Source organism: Sabethes cyaneus, chromosome 2, assembly GCF_943734655.1.
Source record: "Sabethes cyaneus chromosome 2, idSabCyanKW18_F2, whole genome shotgun sequence".
Lineage (NCBI taxonomy): Eukaryota > Metazoa > Arthropoda > Insecta > Diptera > Culicidae > Sabethes > Sabethes cyaneus.
Window position 1 is genome coordinate 107,660,457 of NC_071354.1, and position 15,585 is coordinate 107,676,041.

Here is a 15,585-nt window from a genome sequence, read left to right on the forward strand (position 1 = left end):
CGCCACTCTGTATATAGTCACTCTATTTTCAGGATTCTTCACTCAAAATAATCCGCACATATCTAATGGAAAATTTCCATATGAAAATCCTTATGATTATTATGTGCCACATATAAACACAATCCGCCCAGAAGTACACATGAAAATTATATGCACATGAATAGTATGTGCAAATTTTAAAGGTAAATTTTAAAAACACATAAAAGGTAACTGTTTGGCACATAAAGTTCATTTACTGGGCACATGGAAAAAATCTATGTGTGAAACACATAGAAACTATACGAAAAGTTTTTTCAGTGTTTATTTGATTCCTTGGAACGTGAAATATTTCAAAAGAGTGAAACGTTTCAAAAAGGTAGGTGCGCGCACGGTGCGATCAACGATTGATCATACTTCAATTTTATACAGCGGGGTGCTATCCGTATCTTAACGAACGGTGTTTGACAGTCCACTTAACGAAGGGCGCTATTTCAAAAAATGCAAGAAATAGCGCCCGTCTGACAGGTAGATTTGCTGCCAACCTTTGTCGAGATGTGCTGAGATGTTGGCAACAAAAACATGGCACCCATCGCAAGCCCCTGATTTTATAATAACAATAAAGTGTCATATCAGACAATTATTTTATTTTGTGTATTCTGATTTTCTAATGAGATGACTGCACCATGTTTAAATCGTGAAAAATAAGAGCACAATCGCTTTGATCTTCTTGCTGTCCTCATGGGTGAGTAATGTGGAATTTATTTTGTAAGGAAATATACAAATAGAGAAAATACATCATATACCTACCTATGTAGTACAGCTCTTAACCCCGGTTAACCCGCTCTGTCCCATGGTAGCACAGGTGATCCATGACTTGCGACACCCAAAACAGCCGATAACATTAAAAGACTTCTAAATATGGCTGTTTCTATCTTAGAACGTAGTAAAAACATTGTCGTATAAGCTGAATAGTTTTGCTTTACGAATTGTTTATTAGTAATTTTTAGATGACGAAAAGTTGGAAATCACCCAAATACCCTGGGACAGAGAGGGTTAAGATGATATGAAAGCGGCACTTTTTTTTAATTAAATAGGACATCGCCAGGTGCAGGGCGCAAACCAAGGCAGAACACCGTTTGCACCCCTCCACCGCTCAATGATTGATCGAGGTGCAACCGAATTCAACTTCCGTCGCACAAACACTAACGAAATATGTCGTGAAATATTTGCAATCCAAACGAATGCAACTGGCTCGGATGAAATTCCTATTTCCTTCATTAAATTATTATGTCCATTTATCCTTCCACACCTGTCCCACCTGTTCAACTTTATAATTGAATCTAAATCCTTCCCCTCCAACTGGAAAAAAGCTATCATCACCCCCATCCCCAAACAATCCAACCCAACCCAGCCAAAAGACTTTCGGCCAATTAGTGTACTACCTGCCATGTCGAAAGTGCTAGAAAAAATCCTTCTCTCACAAATCACGGAGTACCTGGATAATCCACACGTGCCTTTTCCTCTGCTGGCGAAACATCAATCGGGCTATCGAAAATCATACAGTACTACTACTGCTCTTGCCAAAGTAGTACATGATGTATATTCCAACCTCGACAACCACACTTGCACAGTCATGGTCCTTGTTGATTTTTCTCTCGCATTTAACTGCGTAGATCATCAGATCCTTGGGACTAAACTTCACAACGAGTTCCTTTTCTCGGATGCAGCATGCGATCTGGTGGCTTCATTCTTGGAACGCAGAAAGCAATCGGTCCGCCTGGGTGGAATCCTATCAGAGGAGCGAGATGTTCACGATGGAACTCCCCAGGGGTCTTGTCTGAGCGCGATTCTTTTTAGCTTGTACATAAACAGCCTGCCATCGACGTTAAAATGCAGCTACCATCTATACGCTGATGATTTACAGGTCTATTTTTCTGGTCCAGCCTCTGATGTGGACAGACTTGTACGAGCCATCAACACAGACCTCGAAGCCATTGTGCACTGGGCCGATGCAAACCGGTTGGCCCCTAATCCAAAGAAAACTCAAGCCATCATCTTCAGTAAGACTGGGCCAATACTACCACAAACCAGCATTAGTTTTTGTGGTGAAATAGTGCAACTCTCTAATGAAGTAACGAACCTTGGACTTAAACTAGATCGGAGTTTGACTTGGGCTCATCAAGTGAACGACGTCGTCATGAAAACCTACAACGTTCTACGCACGTTTCGCCGTTTTTCCGCGGTGCTTTCACTGCAGACACGATGTAAGCTGGTGAGAGCGGTGGTAATGCCCATCTTCACGTATGGCGATATTGTATACTATCCTGGACTGTCAGCAACCCTAAAAGATCAATTGCAACGATGTTTCAAATCAGCTGTACGATTTGTCTACAAGCTGCGGCGACGAGACACAACCGCAGCTGTTCGAAATTCTATCCTCGGAGTCGATTTACCTTCTAACTATCGACTTAGAATCTGTTGCTTCATACGACAGGCCTACTACGGTAACCAACCTGGCTATATTCAACAGCATCTGCAACCCGGGCAGCAACAACGAACGCGATGTCTCATCATTCCCAGGCATACAACAAGCAGTGGAAAAAGCGTACTCATATACGGAGCCACGTGCTGGAATGGTCTCCCAATAGACGCTAAATTAAAGCCAACTCTGTCTGCCTTCAAAAACTGTACAAAAAGACTAGTTTAATTGTTTAATGTTAGTGCTTACTTATTAAGAATAATATTTATCTAATTTGTATGTTCTATTTAGTCACATTGTACCTATTTTCCTTGATGTATTTTCCTTGACCTGATACAAAAGTTTCAAACTAACAGGCTACCGTAAGAAATAAACAAACAAATTACAAATTACAAATTACAAAGGCACTAGTTTGGTTTTTAGGTAGTCAATTTCAGTATTTGCAAAACTCGAGCATCATGGTTGCAACAAAAAAAGGTTATAAAACATTTAAAATTCGATTCTATAGCTCTCGCATTCGAAATTAGTAAGTAAACCGTTAATGTAGACATTTCAGTCATGCCTATTGTTTGCTGCTGTTTCCTATGTCATCAAAATTGAACATTTAAAAGATATAATAGCTAAATTTTACAATTATTGAACAATGCTGTAAAAATCACCAGATAGCTTAACGAAAATATTTTACATAAACACAAATGCATAAAAAGTACAACGCTGAGATATAAGGTAATCAAACGTACAAAGAAAACTTTTTCTTAGAAGAATTTAATGGGTCATAACAGAATATTGCATATTGCAAATTATTGTCCTTAGTATAGCATTGGCACAAGGTGCACAAACAGAATTGGTCAGTAAATAACAATTTTCTCAACGTAATAACTTTAATTAGTTAAGGGGGCATAAACGACTAAAATTTGAAAATTTCGTTATATTTTTTTATTTCAGATTTGATTTTGCAGTCTTATCCGCTTATTTTGATACTAATTTTGTAATGATCCGACCACGGGAAGTGGCCGAAAAATGATCATATACATAAGCATTCCAGTGCGGCGTGGAACAACCTCGACGGAATAAAACGCCGCTCCCGAAAAATCCAGCGGGGTGGTGTGGCTGTCAAACTACATACATTGTACATGTCCCACTCATTGGTTTTGGTACTTTTGGTTCTAGTGCCAACTTAAAGGTTTATTCATTTAAAGTTTGACAATTTCACACCCCTGGAAAAATCACGATTTTCAAACTTTATGTACCTTTTTCTCAGAAACTACACAACGTATTGGAACAAACTTTTTTTTTTGTTGGTAGTAGCTTGACAAAGACTTTTATAACTTTTGAGCTTTGTAAACGAAACACAACCAGAAAAAGAAGGCAAAATTTTATTTTTTCAGTAATCTTTTCTTCTTCTTTTTTGTTTTTCTCAAGCTGTATTTCGTTTACAAAGCTCAAAAGTTATAAAAGTCTTTGCCAAGCTCCTACCAACAAAACAAACAAAGGTTTGTTTCAATACGTTGTGTAGTTTCTGAGAAAAATTTACCTACATAAAGTTTGAAAATCGTGGTTTTTCAGGAGCGGCGTTTTATTCTGTCGAGATTGTTCCACGCCGCACTGGAAGGCTTATGCGTATGATCGTTTTTCGGCCACTTCCCGGGATCGGATCATTACAATACTAATTTTCAAAAAAAAAACGGAAAAGACTGCAGAATCAAAATCTGAAATAAAAAATAATGAAATTTTCAATAGTTTTAGTCGTTTATGTCCCCTTAACAATTTTCGTCCAAATCTGAATCCTTTTAAATACTAATTCAGATGAGTCAATCGTTAAGTAAATCGAAGGTTATACATTATTGCATAATAATACCTTTAGGTTTACTTTAGTTTAGTTTATTTACTCGTAAAAAACTTAAGACTTCACGATTCTATCAGATAAAGTGTTATTACAAACATTAAACAGAAAAACAAATTAACAAAATAAATTACCTTAATTGAAATGCTCTAAACACGGCTTCTCAAACCCTATTTTCGATTTGTTTGAAGCTCACATGGCAGCTGGTTCCAGAAAGCAATTAGATGGGGAAAATGGCACGCTGGTTTTTATCATATGTTATTAACTAGGTTGATATTCACCCTATGAAATTGATCACTGGCTCTCCCTTAGAGATAGCTTCAAACAAGTGCCCTTTCCCAATTTGTCCCCTGAGAATTGTTTCCTTGCAGTTTAATACAAATTGAAATTGAACTCAATACGATAGTTAATCTGACACATTTGTCTTTGCCGTTATTTCAGCTGCACTATCTACTACTCCTAGTAAAGCAGAAAACTTATATTGTTTCTACAACGAAGATGCAAAGTTTTTACACACGATTGATAATAACGTTGGATTGAAAAGTGGCAAAACTAACGACGATTTTAGAGCCATGTCAGTAGCTAGTCTTTATGAAGGAGATGTTACGGCAATGAATACTATCAGGTACAGTAATATATATGATTAGCTCTTGCTATTATTAATTTTTCTTATATTTTGAAAGGTCTGATGACAGCAAGTCCATAAGCTCGGCAGCAATTTCCGAAAATGACAACGAAACAATTTTATTCTCAACTACAAAGACTGATAATAATACGAAAATAATCTCTCAACCGCCAACACTCGACAACAGTAACGAGTGTCCATGTAATCCCTATGAAGAAACGCCTTCCGTTAATAATACGCTTTATTTTACGGATGGGCTAAGATCTGTAGATTTTGTTCTGGTTTGGAAAGATGTTCCAGAAGAGCAGTTACATTTGGAGGTACCTCGACAGAAAAAAAGACTAGTTTTCGAAGAAAATTTAGTTAGAGATGGATTAGAGCTAGAACGTGAAACGATTGAAAATGAAATCCATTTTATTAAGGTAAGTTGGGTATTTAAGATGTTCTGTCCATTATAAAAAAAATATACAATCAAAATGTTGATCGTCAAGTGATTTATGACGCCATTGTATTATACCACTGACAACAATGTACATCACCATGGGCCAGTTACCTACATCGTTACCTATTCTTTTTCTTGATAATCAAGTTCTAGATTATGTTGAAAAAGTTTCTAATCTAGGAATCATTTTCCAACAAAACCTAGAATGGGATAGCCACATTAATACACAATGCTTTAAGATTTATGGTGTCCTGCGTTCCCTAAGGCTTACAACCAAATTGCTACCAGTTCCAGTGAAAATTAAACTCTTCAAGTCGCTACTACTGCCTCATCTCACGTATGGCTTAGAACTAACATCTAATGCCTCTGCTGCTGCCTTAGAGCGACTGAGAATTGCGCTTAACGGATGCGTGCGATGGGCAGTGATGTCCGAAATTTTCAATTATTCGATTACTTCAATTACCGATTAATCGGCGTGCGTTGTCTGCACTAATCGATTAATTCAACTATTCATGCCGGTTGTATTCGAATAGAAATATTCGCATATTTTTTTCATTAATTCGATTAATCGAACGATTAGCGGCCATTATTCAGCGATTTTTCGCATTCATATTATTTCCTTTGAACTATTCGATTAATTCAACTACTCGTGCCTACTGACAGTATTCGATTAAAAATTATTCGAATATTTTTATAACTATTCGATTAGTTGAATTAATCGACCGATTAACGGACATCACTAGCGATGGGTATTTAATATCTCCAGGTTTTCAAGCGTTACCCGTCTTCATAGTACTCTGATTGGGTGTTCTTTTCAAGATTTTCTTAAATTAAGGTATTGCTCGGCTATTTTTAAAATAATCCGCCAAGGTCCCCGTTATTTATCGGAAAAATTGAATCTAGTAAGAAGTGTGCGAACTAGGAACTTTCTGTTGCCTCGGATCAACACTGCTCACTTTAGGGACTTATTTTTTGTGCAAGCAGTCAACTTGTGGAACCATCTTCCAGCTGACAAAAAAAGTAGTCAATCTTATAGCGAATTCATAAATTAACCTGGGTTCGTGCTAACTGGAACCCGACATTTATGAACGATACGGGCAGTTTGACAGATCGACCCGTAAACCGTAATGCTAGACAGTTTTAACCTGCGCTTCAAACTGAATGCTGTCAGTTTAACCGAAATGCAATCTCGGTTAATTTATGAACGCTTTGACAGCACTTCGATTAAAACTGAGTGCTAATCGACCTGAGCCAGGTTAATTTATGAATTCGCTATTATAGTCGGTTCCAACGTGCATGTATGGATTGGTTGAACGGAAGGAATGTAAATGTAAATTAAACAGAATGAGTATTAGTTATGGAAAAATATTAATTATATAGATATGAAATAGTTGTTAAATATGTGGTCAGTGAAACGCCGATTGTAGAAATTAAAAAGGAGAAGTCCTTACTCTACAAGAATTTTTGAAATAAATAAATCTATACCTATAAATAAGGATTTCTGTTTGTCTGTCTGTCTGTCTGTCCGTATGTTCCTTATAGAATCGAAAACTACTGAACCAATCGGCATGAAAATATGCATGTAGAGGTTTTTTGGGGCCAGGAAAGGTTTTAGTGATGGTTAGAAATCCCTCCCCCCATTAAGAGGGGGGCTCCCATACAAATGAAACACAAATTTCTGCATAACTCGACAACTAATCAAGCAAATAGAACAAAATTTGGCATGTGGGTGTTTCCGGTGACAAGAATTTATTCTATGGTAAATTGAGTCCCCTCCCCTCTTTATAAGGGGAATTATAACTCCTCTCCTCTTTAAAAGGGAGGGCTTCCATACAAATTTCCTCATAACTCGAGAACTAATCACGCAAATGGAACCAAATTTGGCATGTGAAGGTTTTCGAGGGCAAGAATATTTTCTATAGTAAATTAGGACTCCTCCCCACTTTAAGAGGAAGGCTCCTGTACCAAAGAAACACAATTTTCCTCATAACTCGAGAACTAATCAAGCAAATGGAACCAAATTTGGCACGTGGGTGTTTTTGGAGACAAAAATTTTTTCTATGATGAACTGGGATCCCTCCTCACTTTAGGAGGGGGGGCTCCTATACAAATGAAATACAAATTTCCTCATAACTCGAGAACTAATCAAGCAAATGGAACCAAATTTGGCATGTGAAAGTTTTCGAGGGCAAGAATATTTCTATGGTGAATTAGGACCCCTCCCAACTTTAAGAGGGGGTGCTTCTACACAAATGAAATACAAATTTCCTCATAATTCGAGAACTAATCAAGCATATGGAACCATATTTGGCATGTGGGTGTTTTTGGAGGCAACCATTTTTTCTATGATGAATTGGGACCCCTACCCACTTTAGGAAAAACAAATTTCCTCCTATACAAACAAAAAACAAGCAAATGGAACCAAATTTGACATGTAAGTGGTTTTGGACACAAGATTTTTTTCTATGGTGAATTGAGACCCCTCTCTTCTTTAGAAAGCGAGTTATGGCCCATCTCCCCTTTAAGAGGGTGGGCTTCCATACAAATGAAATGCAAATTTCCTCTTATCTCGAGAACTAATCAATCAAATGGAATCAAATTTGGCATGTGGGAGTTTTAGATGGCAGAAATTTTTTCTATGGTGAATTACGACCCCTTCCCCTTTTAAGAGGGGAGCTCCCATACAAATGAAATTCAAATTTCCTTATAACTTGAGAACTAATCAAGTAAATGGAACCAAATTTGGCATGTGAGAGATTTTGGAGTCTTGAATTTATTTTACGATAGTTAGAGACCTCTCACGCTGTGGTAGGGGGATATGGACTCTCATACAAATAAAACAGAAATTTTTGCGAAACTCAAAAACTAAACGAACTCGAGAAATTCGAGACTCTTCCATAAAACATTAGTCAATACAAGACCACAAAAACTATCTATAGTAACACAAGATCATTCAGGACGAGACGGTCGCGAGTGTTGCCGGTGACCCGCCGTCGGAAGCGCCGCCCACTGGGGGGCTTGCAAAACTCGAGATTGTGACAAAGATCATCCGAGATTCATGATTTATGTACAACACAGGTTAATTTGTGGCAATACGAAGTTTGTCGGGTCAGCTAGTAAATAAAATAAATAAACAAAACGCAAAATTTGGGTCCACTTTATAGTAATAACAATCATGATACTCAACATTTTAGATTTCTGAATATTTTTTTTTAAATAAAACTAAGCATTTATCTAGCTGTACGGTACATATGTTTCGAGGTAACCAAGGGACAACCGGACGTTTTGAATTATGATGAATAACTCACTGGTTATAACTAGTATGCAATAAACGCGTCTTTACTACCTGTGGTTCTTATATAAAGTAATGATGATAATGAAACAAAATGGAATCTTTGAGTGGCACGGCAAGAACTCATTGCAAAGATAGTTACACTGTTATAAGGTATCTTATAACAAATTATACCTTAATACCTCCCCTTAATTAACGGCATCCCGCAACCCTACGGCAGCCATAAATCGTTGGAATTGGCCAAACTTTTTAATATGACGCCATGGTTTTCGATATGTTGTTTGCTTCGAACACGGAATTCTTCAATAATCTTTATTATTAACTGATTATTTTCATGATACGGCACCGGTATCTGTACTCCGTCACAGACAGTAATTTACTGTAGCTGACAGATTCGCACGAGTATTAAGGATTACATACATGAGGCAGCGTATTAGTTCTCTGTAGAGCTTACTCTTACGATTTTCTTCAATACCCTTTTCCAAACGAAGGTGGCACTCCATCGGTATAGAGCTTGCCCTGAATTGGTCACGTTGAAACGATAAAGTAAAGCTTCGAGGTACCTTCGTTGACTAATGTTCATTATTCGACGTTACAAATCCCGTTCGACTTTTATCTCTCGACTTATCCCAAGGAAACTTGAAATTTCTCATCCGTTTGTCGTGTTAAAGCCCCTCGCAAGACTCCTTTTAACGCGAGAGCGACAAATCATGTCCATTATTAAGAATGTCATCTACGTAAAGCAATAGAAAGGTCTTCTTCTTGCCAGTGCCACGTAGGTACATAAAAGCATTGATCGAAATTCCAATTTCGTCACAAAGTCGTAAAATTTATCATTCCATGCTTTGGACATCTGTTTGAGGTTGCGGTGCGCATAATTCCCCTGTCAATCTGGCATCACTGAACTTCACGATACACAAGGGCATGGTGTGTTGCTATCTTTTTTTCATGTAGGAGTGAATTAACATGTTGGTACCTATGCGTGCGACATCGAAAATGTATGAATTTGACAGCCACTTCACTCCGTAGACGATACATCGCAGAGAAAGAGAGAGTAGAGAGATTCGTCGAGAAACTTGTCTAAACCGTTTAAACCAGACTTATTTTCGCTTTTTTAATCCATTCTATTTACGTAAAAATTGTGATTTTGGTAAGTAAAACGGTAATTTTCACTTCAATATTCAATACGGTCTAGCAAAAAAGGGCCAACCTGGACCGATGTGATCTCAATTAATTTCGGAGGCCAATATATTAATAAACATTTATACAAAATTTGATTTGCTGCTGTTGAGCAGTTTTTACGTTATTGACATTTGAAAAAACTATTTTTTTTAGAAAAAATGCCTGTAGCCGGAACCGATGGAGATAGCAACTTGATTCCTTCAATCAAAATGTGCAGTTTCCATGCGTGTGAAAGTGCTCAGAAGGCATGATTTGTGAGAAATAAACACGAACGAAGATATAAAGAAAAAACGGATTTTAGGTCCACCCCGACCAAAAAACTTTAAATAGCTCCAGCCCATCAACCATAAGAGATAGAACTTTCATTTACTTGGCAAAGTTACTTAAAATTTAATGTTATTTAACTTTGCTGAACGTTTTATTCAGCTAATTTAAGCCATAAAAAGTTTATATTTTGCACTCGCTTACTATGATGGTCACCCTAATGTCATATACACCAAAAAATGCGGAAGTTAAAATAACAAATTTACTCCGAACATACTATCTACCTAGAACTAACGGTTTAGCGTAATTACGTTTGTCCACCTAGATTTGGGTTTCATCCCACGGTGCGCCGTTGCGAAGTTTTGGCCTAGTTTCTAAGTCATCTGCGTAGCCAAGAAGTTTGCTACCTTCACTGAAAATTGAGTCTCGAATCGATTTTGCTCGCCGGATCATCTTCTGAAGGGCGATGTTGAAAAGCATGCAGGTTTAGCTGTCAACTTGTCTCGAGTTTTGCCGCACCTGGAAGGGACTCGATCCTATTGACTGTAATAGTCTCTCCCAGCCAAGATTTGAATATACAACGTATCACCGATGTCAACTGGGTGTTAAGTCAGACCGAACCAAATGACAAAATTCTGATTTCTGGAAAAACGCATTCAAAGTTTGCTACTGTGTATGGTTTATAGCTGTTAATCGTTCGAAATCATCTCATAACTCTAGATGTTGGCTATATTTATGTAATCTGATTAGAGTAAAATGTAGCTGTGAAAATTCTGGATCGTTTGCTGTGATTAACTTTTTTTTTTTAAATTTTGCGACTTGATCGGGTCTGAACCGGTGTTAAACCGACCGACTGAGAGACGCAATTTCAACATTTACCTTCCTTTATATCAATTTGAATTTTTTTTGTCAAATGAAGAACCCGGAGTATAACCCAAAATAGCTTATGATGATTGAAAATAATTACCCATTTCCTGAATAAACTCCTTAAGGTTAGACTATGTCAATTTTTTTTGTAAAACCCCCCTAAGAAAAATTTCTGGCTACGCCCCTGCCCTCGCCTTTACATATTTCGGGCAATTTCAAGGCTGATGTTCCACTTCCTGGCTAACACCAACGCAACTATAATGATGTCACTTATCACATTGATCACACTGGACCATTGCTCCGACAGCTGTTTCGAGGTTTATTCTTACGCATATCTGTGAGGGGGTCATTGACATTTAGAGATACACTGCCACCGATCGTGGTACCGGGAGTGAAAGGGGTTACATTGTCTGACATGATAGAGGTACGAACGTGATCGTTTTGTAGGGCGTCTTTATTAACGTTTTCCGTTACAGCTTGGGCCATGGTTTGAGCCAATTCGGCCTTACCTGACACAGCGCTTCCTTAATCGGAACCATTCTGGGTAGACATGCTCGTAAATGAATTTAAAAGATGTTTCCCACAAGCAATGAAAGACGATTCCCGAGTTCGTAATCTGCTCCGTTGTATTGAACGAGATTTTAAATTTCTAACAAATAACGATTTATCAGTGATTACGTATTCTGGATCCAATTGAAACTCACGTTTAGTACATTCCTTATGGAATCGCTGTTGCCTCAAGCCGCATAAACGCCTAACCTCGTCCAATTTAGCGAGGGGTGAATATGTCTCCGTAGAATCAAACCCTTTCTTTTGGACAAATCCCCGACTGCTAGCCTTGCTTTGAAGCAGTCCGGTTATCCGTCATCGCCAGGTTTTATACGAAAAATCACTTGCATGTTAGCGCATGTCGCCTCTCCGGAAGCTTGCACAGAGTCGACATACAATTTTTCTCCAACAACTCCACCTCTTCCTGTGCGGCCAACATCGAATTCGGCCAGTAAACTCGCGTTCTCTATTCAGCATTGGTAGCCGGCAAATTATTTCCGTAATTCATGGCACCTAGGGCAACTCCGACAAAAGCCATGTCAAACTATCTGCAGAACTCTACCCGTTGAAGGGTTAGTTATATGTTTGCTAATAATTATTAGCATCTCGTGCATTCGCTCAAATAAATCAACGTGGTGTATATTTAATAAATGTTGAAATTGACTGAAGTTTTTTGAGCATTTCAGTGGAATACTAAGATTGAAAATAAAGAAAAAAAAATCCCGATTTATTTCCATTGTTAATTTTATAGTTTTAAATGGATTTAAAAATCATAATAGAATTCTTCTTGAATTTCAATGGTAAATTTCCCGAAAAGTATAACAATTAGTGGAATTTCCTTCGTAAGTAGTTCGATTACGCGCAAATCATAAGTTTTCCGCAGCTCTGCTTCATCTTCGTCATTTTTCACATCGCAATTATTTTTAGTCTATAAAATATTTTCAAAAAACATTCAAAACATATTGCGAATATACGCGTATAACAGTAAAAGTCCGTGTTAGTATCTAAAGGGATCGTAAAAATCGTTTAATTCAAGGTTATTATTAAACATTCTTTTAGTTTTTTCGCTTAAAAACAAGATTGCGAATGTAACTCTTTGAATGCATTCACTATTTTAGTATCAACCATGATTATTGCCAGCATATTTGTTGTGTATAGTATTCCGTGGTCGCATACTTGATTACTTGAATGTGAATCTATGAAGAAAACGACAATTTTAGCTATAGTAAATCATAAAATTCAAAGAATTTTATCTTTTTTTAAAAAAATAACACCTCCACCATTTTTTGCTAAAAACTTTATGCATATGTGTATATTAAATCGCCAAAGTTTCATCAAGATCCGTTTGCCGCTTTTTGAGTTATGCTTCAGTAAAATTGGTCTGTTTTTAACCTGAATTCGGCTATAACTTATTAACTCATAAAGATCAAACAAAACAGTCTTCTGCAAAAATATTCTTCTCTTACGTATACAAATTTTTGTAGAACATCATATTGAGCTATTTGTTGAGATAAATGAGTTATAAGAGGAAATATGATTTTACGGGTCGTCCATAAACAAACGTCCACTGCTGAAAATACGTAAGAGTTAGAAATTTGAAATGTTTAGAAAAGTTATGGGAAATTAATCTATCTTTAATGTTTTGAAACTAAAAAATGGAAAACAAACTTATTTAAAAAATTATTACTTGAATTGTTGTTACGGTATCATCTGAACATTGGACGACTCTTTCAAAAGATGCGTCATGTTTTCATTCAAAAAGTTGCCGAAGACTTCATTGAGCTAGAATATTCCGTTTAGGCGCAATCATTTTTGTCCGTCTAAAATCGCTTTCTTACAGTCAGCTCTACATTAGCATGGTTTATGCGTCTGCTAAATAAATACGAACGATAAAAAGATAATAAGGAAATTTTAGCATCGTATTCGCGTTTTTTCTTTAAACATAGCATTATATATGTGTAAATGTACGATTTACGTATACAATCTTGACCTATCTAGTGAAACAAATAATTTAATTCTCCTCACATACGGGAGATTGACTGTCTCTTTGAATGCGTAGTTGCATTTCGCTATGTAAGCACAAACCGATCTCTTGCACTCTCATGCAACTGCCATATGGAGCGTTTGTAAAATTTGTGCGAAGTATTGCCTGTTCATGATGTTATCAATCGTTTTATTTTGTATAAGGTCAAATTAAACAATTTCTATTGCGTTATTTTATTCATGGAAACTATCAAAGCATAGCCAGATAATTAGAGAACCGAATTAGTTCTATTAAAACTTTCTTCTGTAACGAAGTTTGTATTAACGGCAAGGAGTTTTATCGGGTATGTAGAAAATTGCGATTCGATCAAAATAGTATATTTTAAAAAATCAAGCTATTTACAACATCAATCTTGCTGAAATCCAAGTGACTTTGACCCGTAACTCAATCTTTATATGAATGGGGGCATATTCAGCTTTATGAATCACTATAAACGTAAAATAATGAGTTTTTTACTCGTTGGTCCGAGGTCATCAATTTCACCCGATTGAACAATTTCGCCCGAATCCTTATGGAATCGTTGTTGACTCAAGCCGCATAAACGCCTAACCTGCTTTATGATTTACAAAGATAGCATGTCATTATTCGACATTCGCATATTCGACAATAGATCCATCTCCGATTTATCTGCTTTTTAACAGTTAAACAGCACCCGTGGCAAAATCGTCTGAGCCTTCGCACCCTTCAACTTGATCTTCTTCGATCTTTTCATCACTGTCCATATTTTCATCGAGTGCACTGTTTTCTTCAGCGTTATCCCAGACCTTAAATTCAAGAACCTTTTCTTTGTTCGTAATCGCATCGGAGAATCTCGAATTCTCGTCGACAATGATATCACGCGTAGTAACAATTTGCCGCTTCCGGTGGTTTCACACGTAATACCCATTCACACAATACATATCCAACCAACATTCCCTTGCATGTAGTCTCATCAAGTTTCTTCCGGTGTTCTTTTGGGATGTAGCAATAAGCAAGCACCCCATCGGCATCTCTATATCGAGCTCCAGTGAACGTTAGCGACAGCATGTCCTGGGCTTAAAATTTGACAGCGGGCTCAAATCAAGCTGCTGGCAGTCGAGTGAAACGAAGTGATGAAATGCTATTTCATTTTCGCTAACGCTGAGATGTTGGTTGTAAAAGCATGGTTGCCTGTCGATGGGGTGTAAGCAAGCGATCCAAAGACACGCAAACAGATAGGAAACACCAGGGTACCTACCTATCTTCCCACACTTCACATGGCGTCACATTCGAATCAAGAACGGTGCATGGGCTTCTGTTTGACAAAAACAGTTTGTATCGCTTCTCCCCAAAACACACGGCAAAGGCAGAATCGTGTAATATGAAATGCGACTTTTCAACAAGTGTTCTGTTCATACGCGTTCACAAATCCTATTCTGTTCGGGTCGATATAGTACCGTAAGCTCTACTCTTGCTTGCACAGAACGAAACTACTACTGAAGCTACAGGGTTAAAAAATAGAAAACCAACGCTATTAGTAGAATCAGGTCATTCGATGTTAGGTGGCTTTAGCATGGGTTTATTTTCAGGCCCCTTCGCATCCTTTCTTCCTAATGAATTCAACCAGTAATTAGAGTGGTAAATGTTTTGAGGTGCGTTTTGAAGCCACCTGTAAAAGGGCAAATTATAACTTGTTCCATTGCCTGTTTCTAGGAATGAGATGCAAAGTAGTAAGGAGATCGTCGATTGGTTGAACAGTAGTAAAAAGCATAAATGGAAAAAGGAGTGGAGATCTGAAAACACCGCCACTTAAGGAGAAACCGAAAGTGGCTAACATTGTTGTATTAGAGAGAGCAACAAACACTGTACACTTAAGTCGCTTTTTACGCGAAGGATACGTCTCGCGTGAATCAAATTCGCGTAAATTTCGAAATTCGCGTAAAAAACGCGTAAGTTTCAAAATTCGCGTAAAAAACAAGAATTTGCATAAAAAACACACTGTACGAAATTAAATTCGTGAAAAAAAACCGCGTAAATTCCGAAATTCGCGTAAAAAACCGC

General features: G+C 37.4%; 1 protein-coding gene across 4 annotated transcripts in view; it reads left to right on the plus strand.

Annotated features, from left to right (window-relative positions):
• The first annotated feature begins 626 nt into the window (after positions 1-626).
• The window catches only part of LOC128738535 (anoctamin-1), a 48,953-nt gene continuing 33,994 nt past the window's right edge, over positions 627-15,585 (plus strand). For all 4 annotated transcript variants that reach the window (XM_053833747.1, XM_053833748.1, XM_053833750.1 and 1 more), the window contains exons 1-3: positions 627-721; positions 4,743-4,926; positions 4,985-5,348. In XM_053833747.1, coding sequence (XP_053689722.1) covers positions 718-721; positions 4,743-4,926; positions 4,985-5,348 — 552 coding nt within the window. In that variant the 5' untranslated portion in view covers positions 627-717. The remainder of the gene's footprint in view (positions 722-4,742; positions 4,927-4,984; positions 5,349-15,585) is intronic.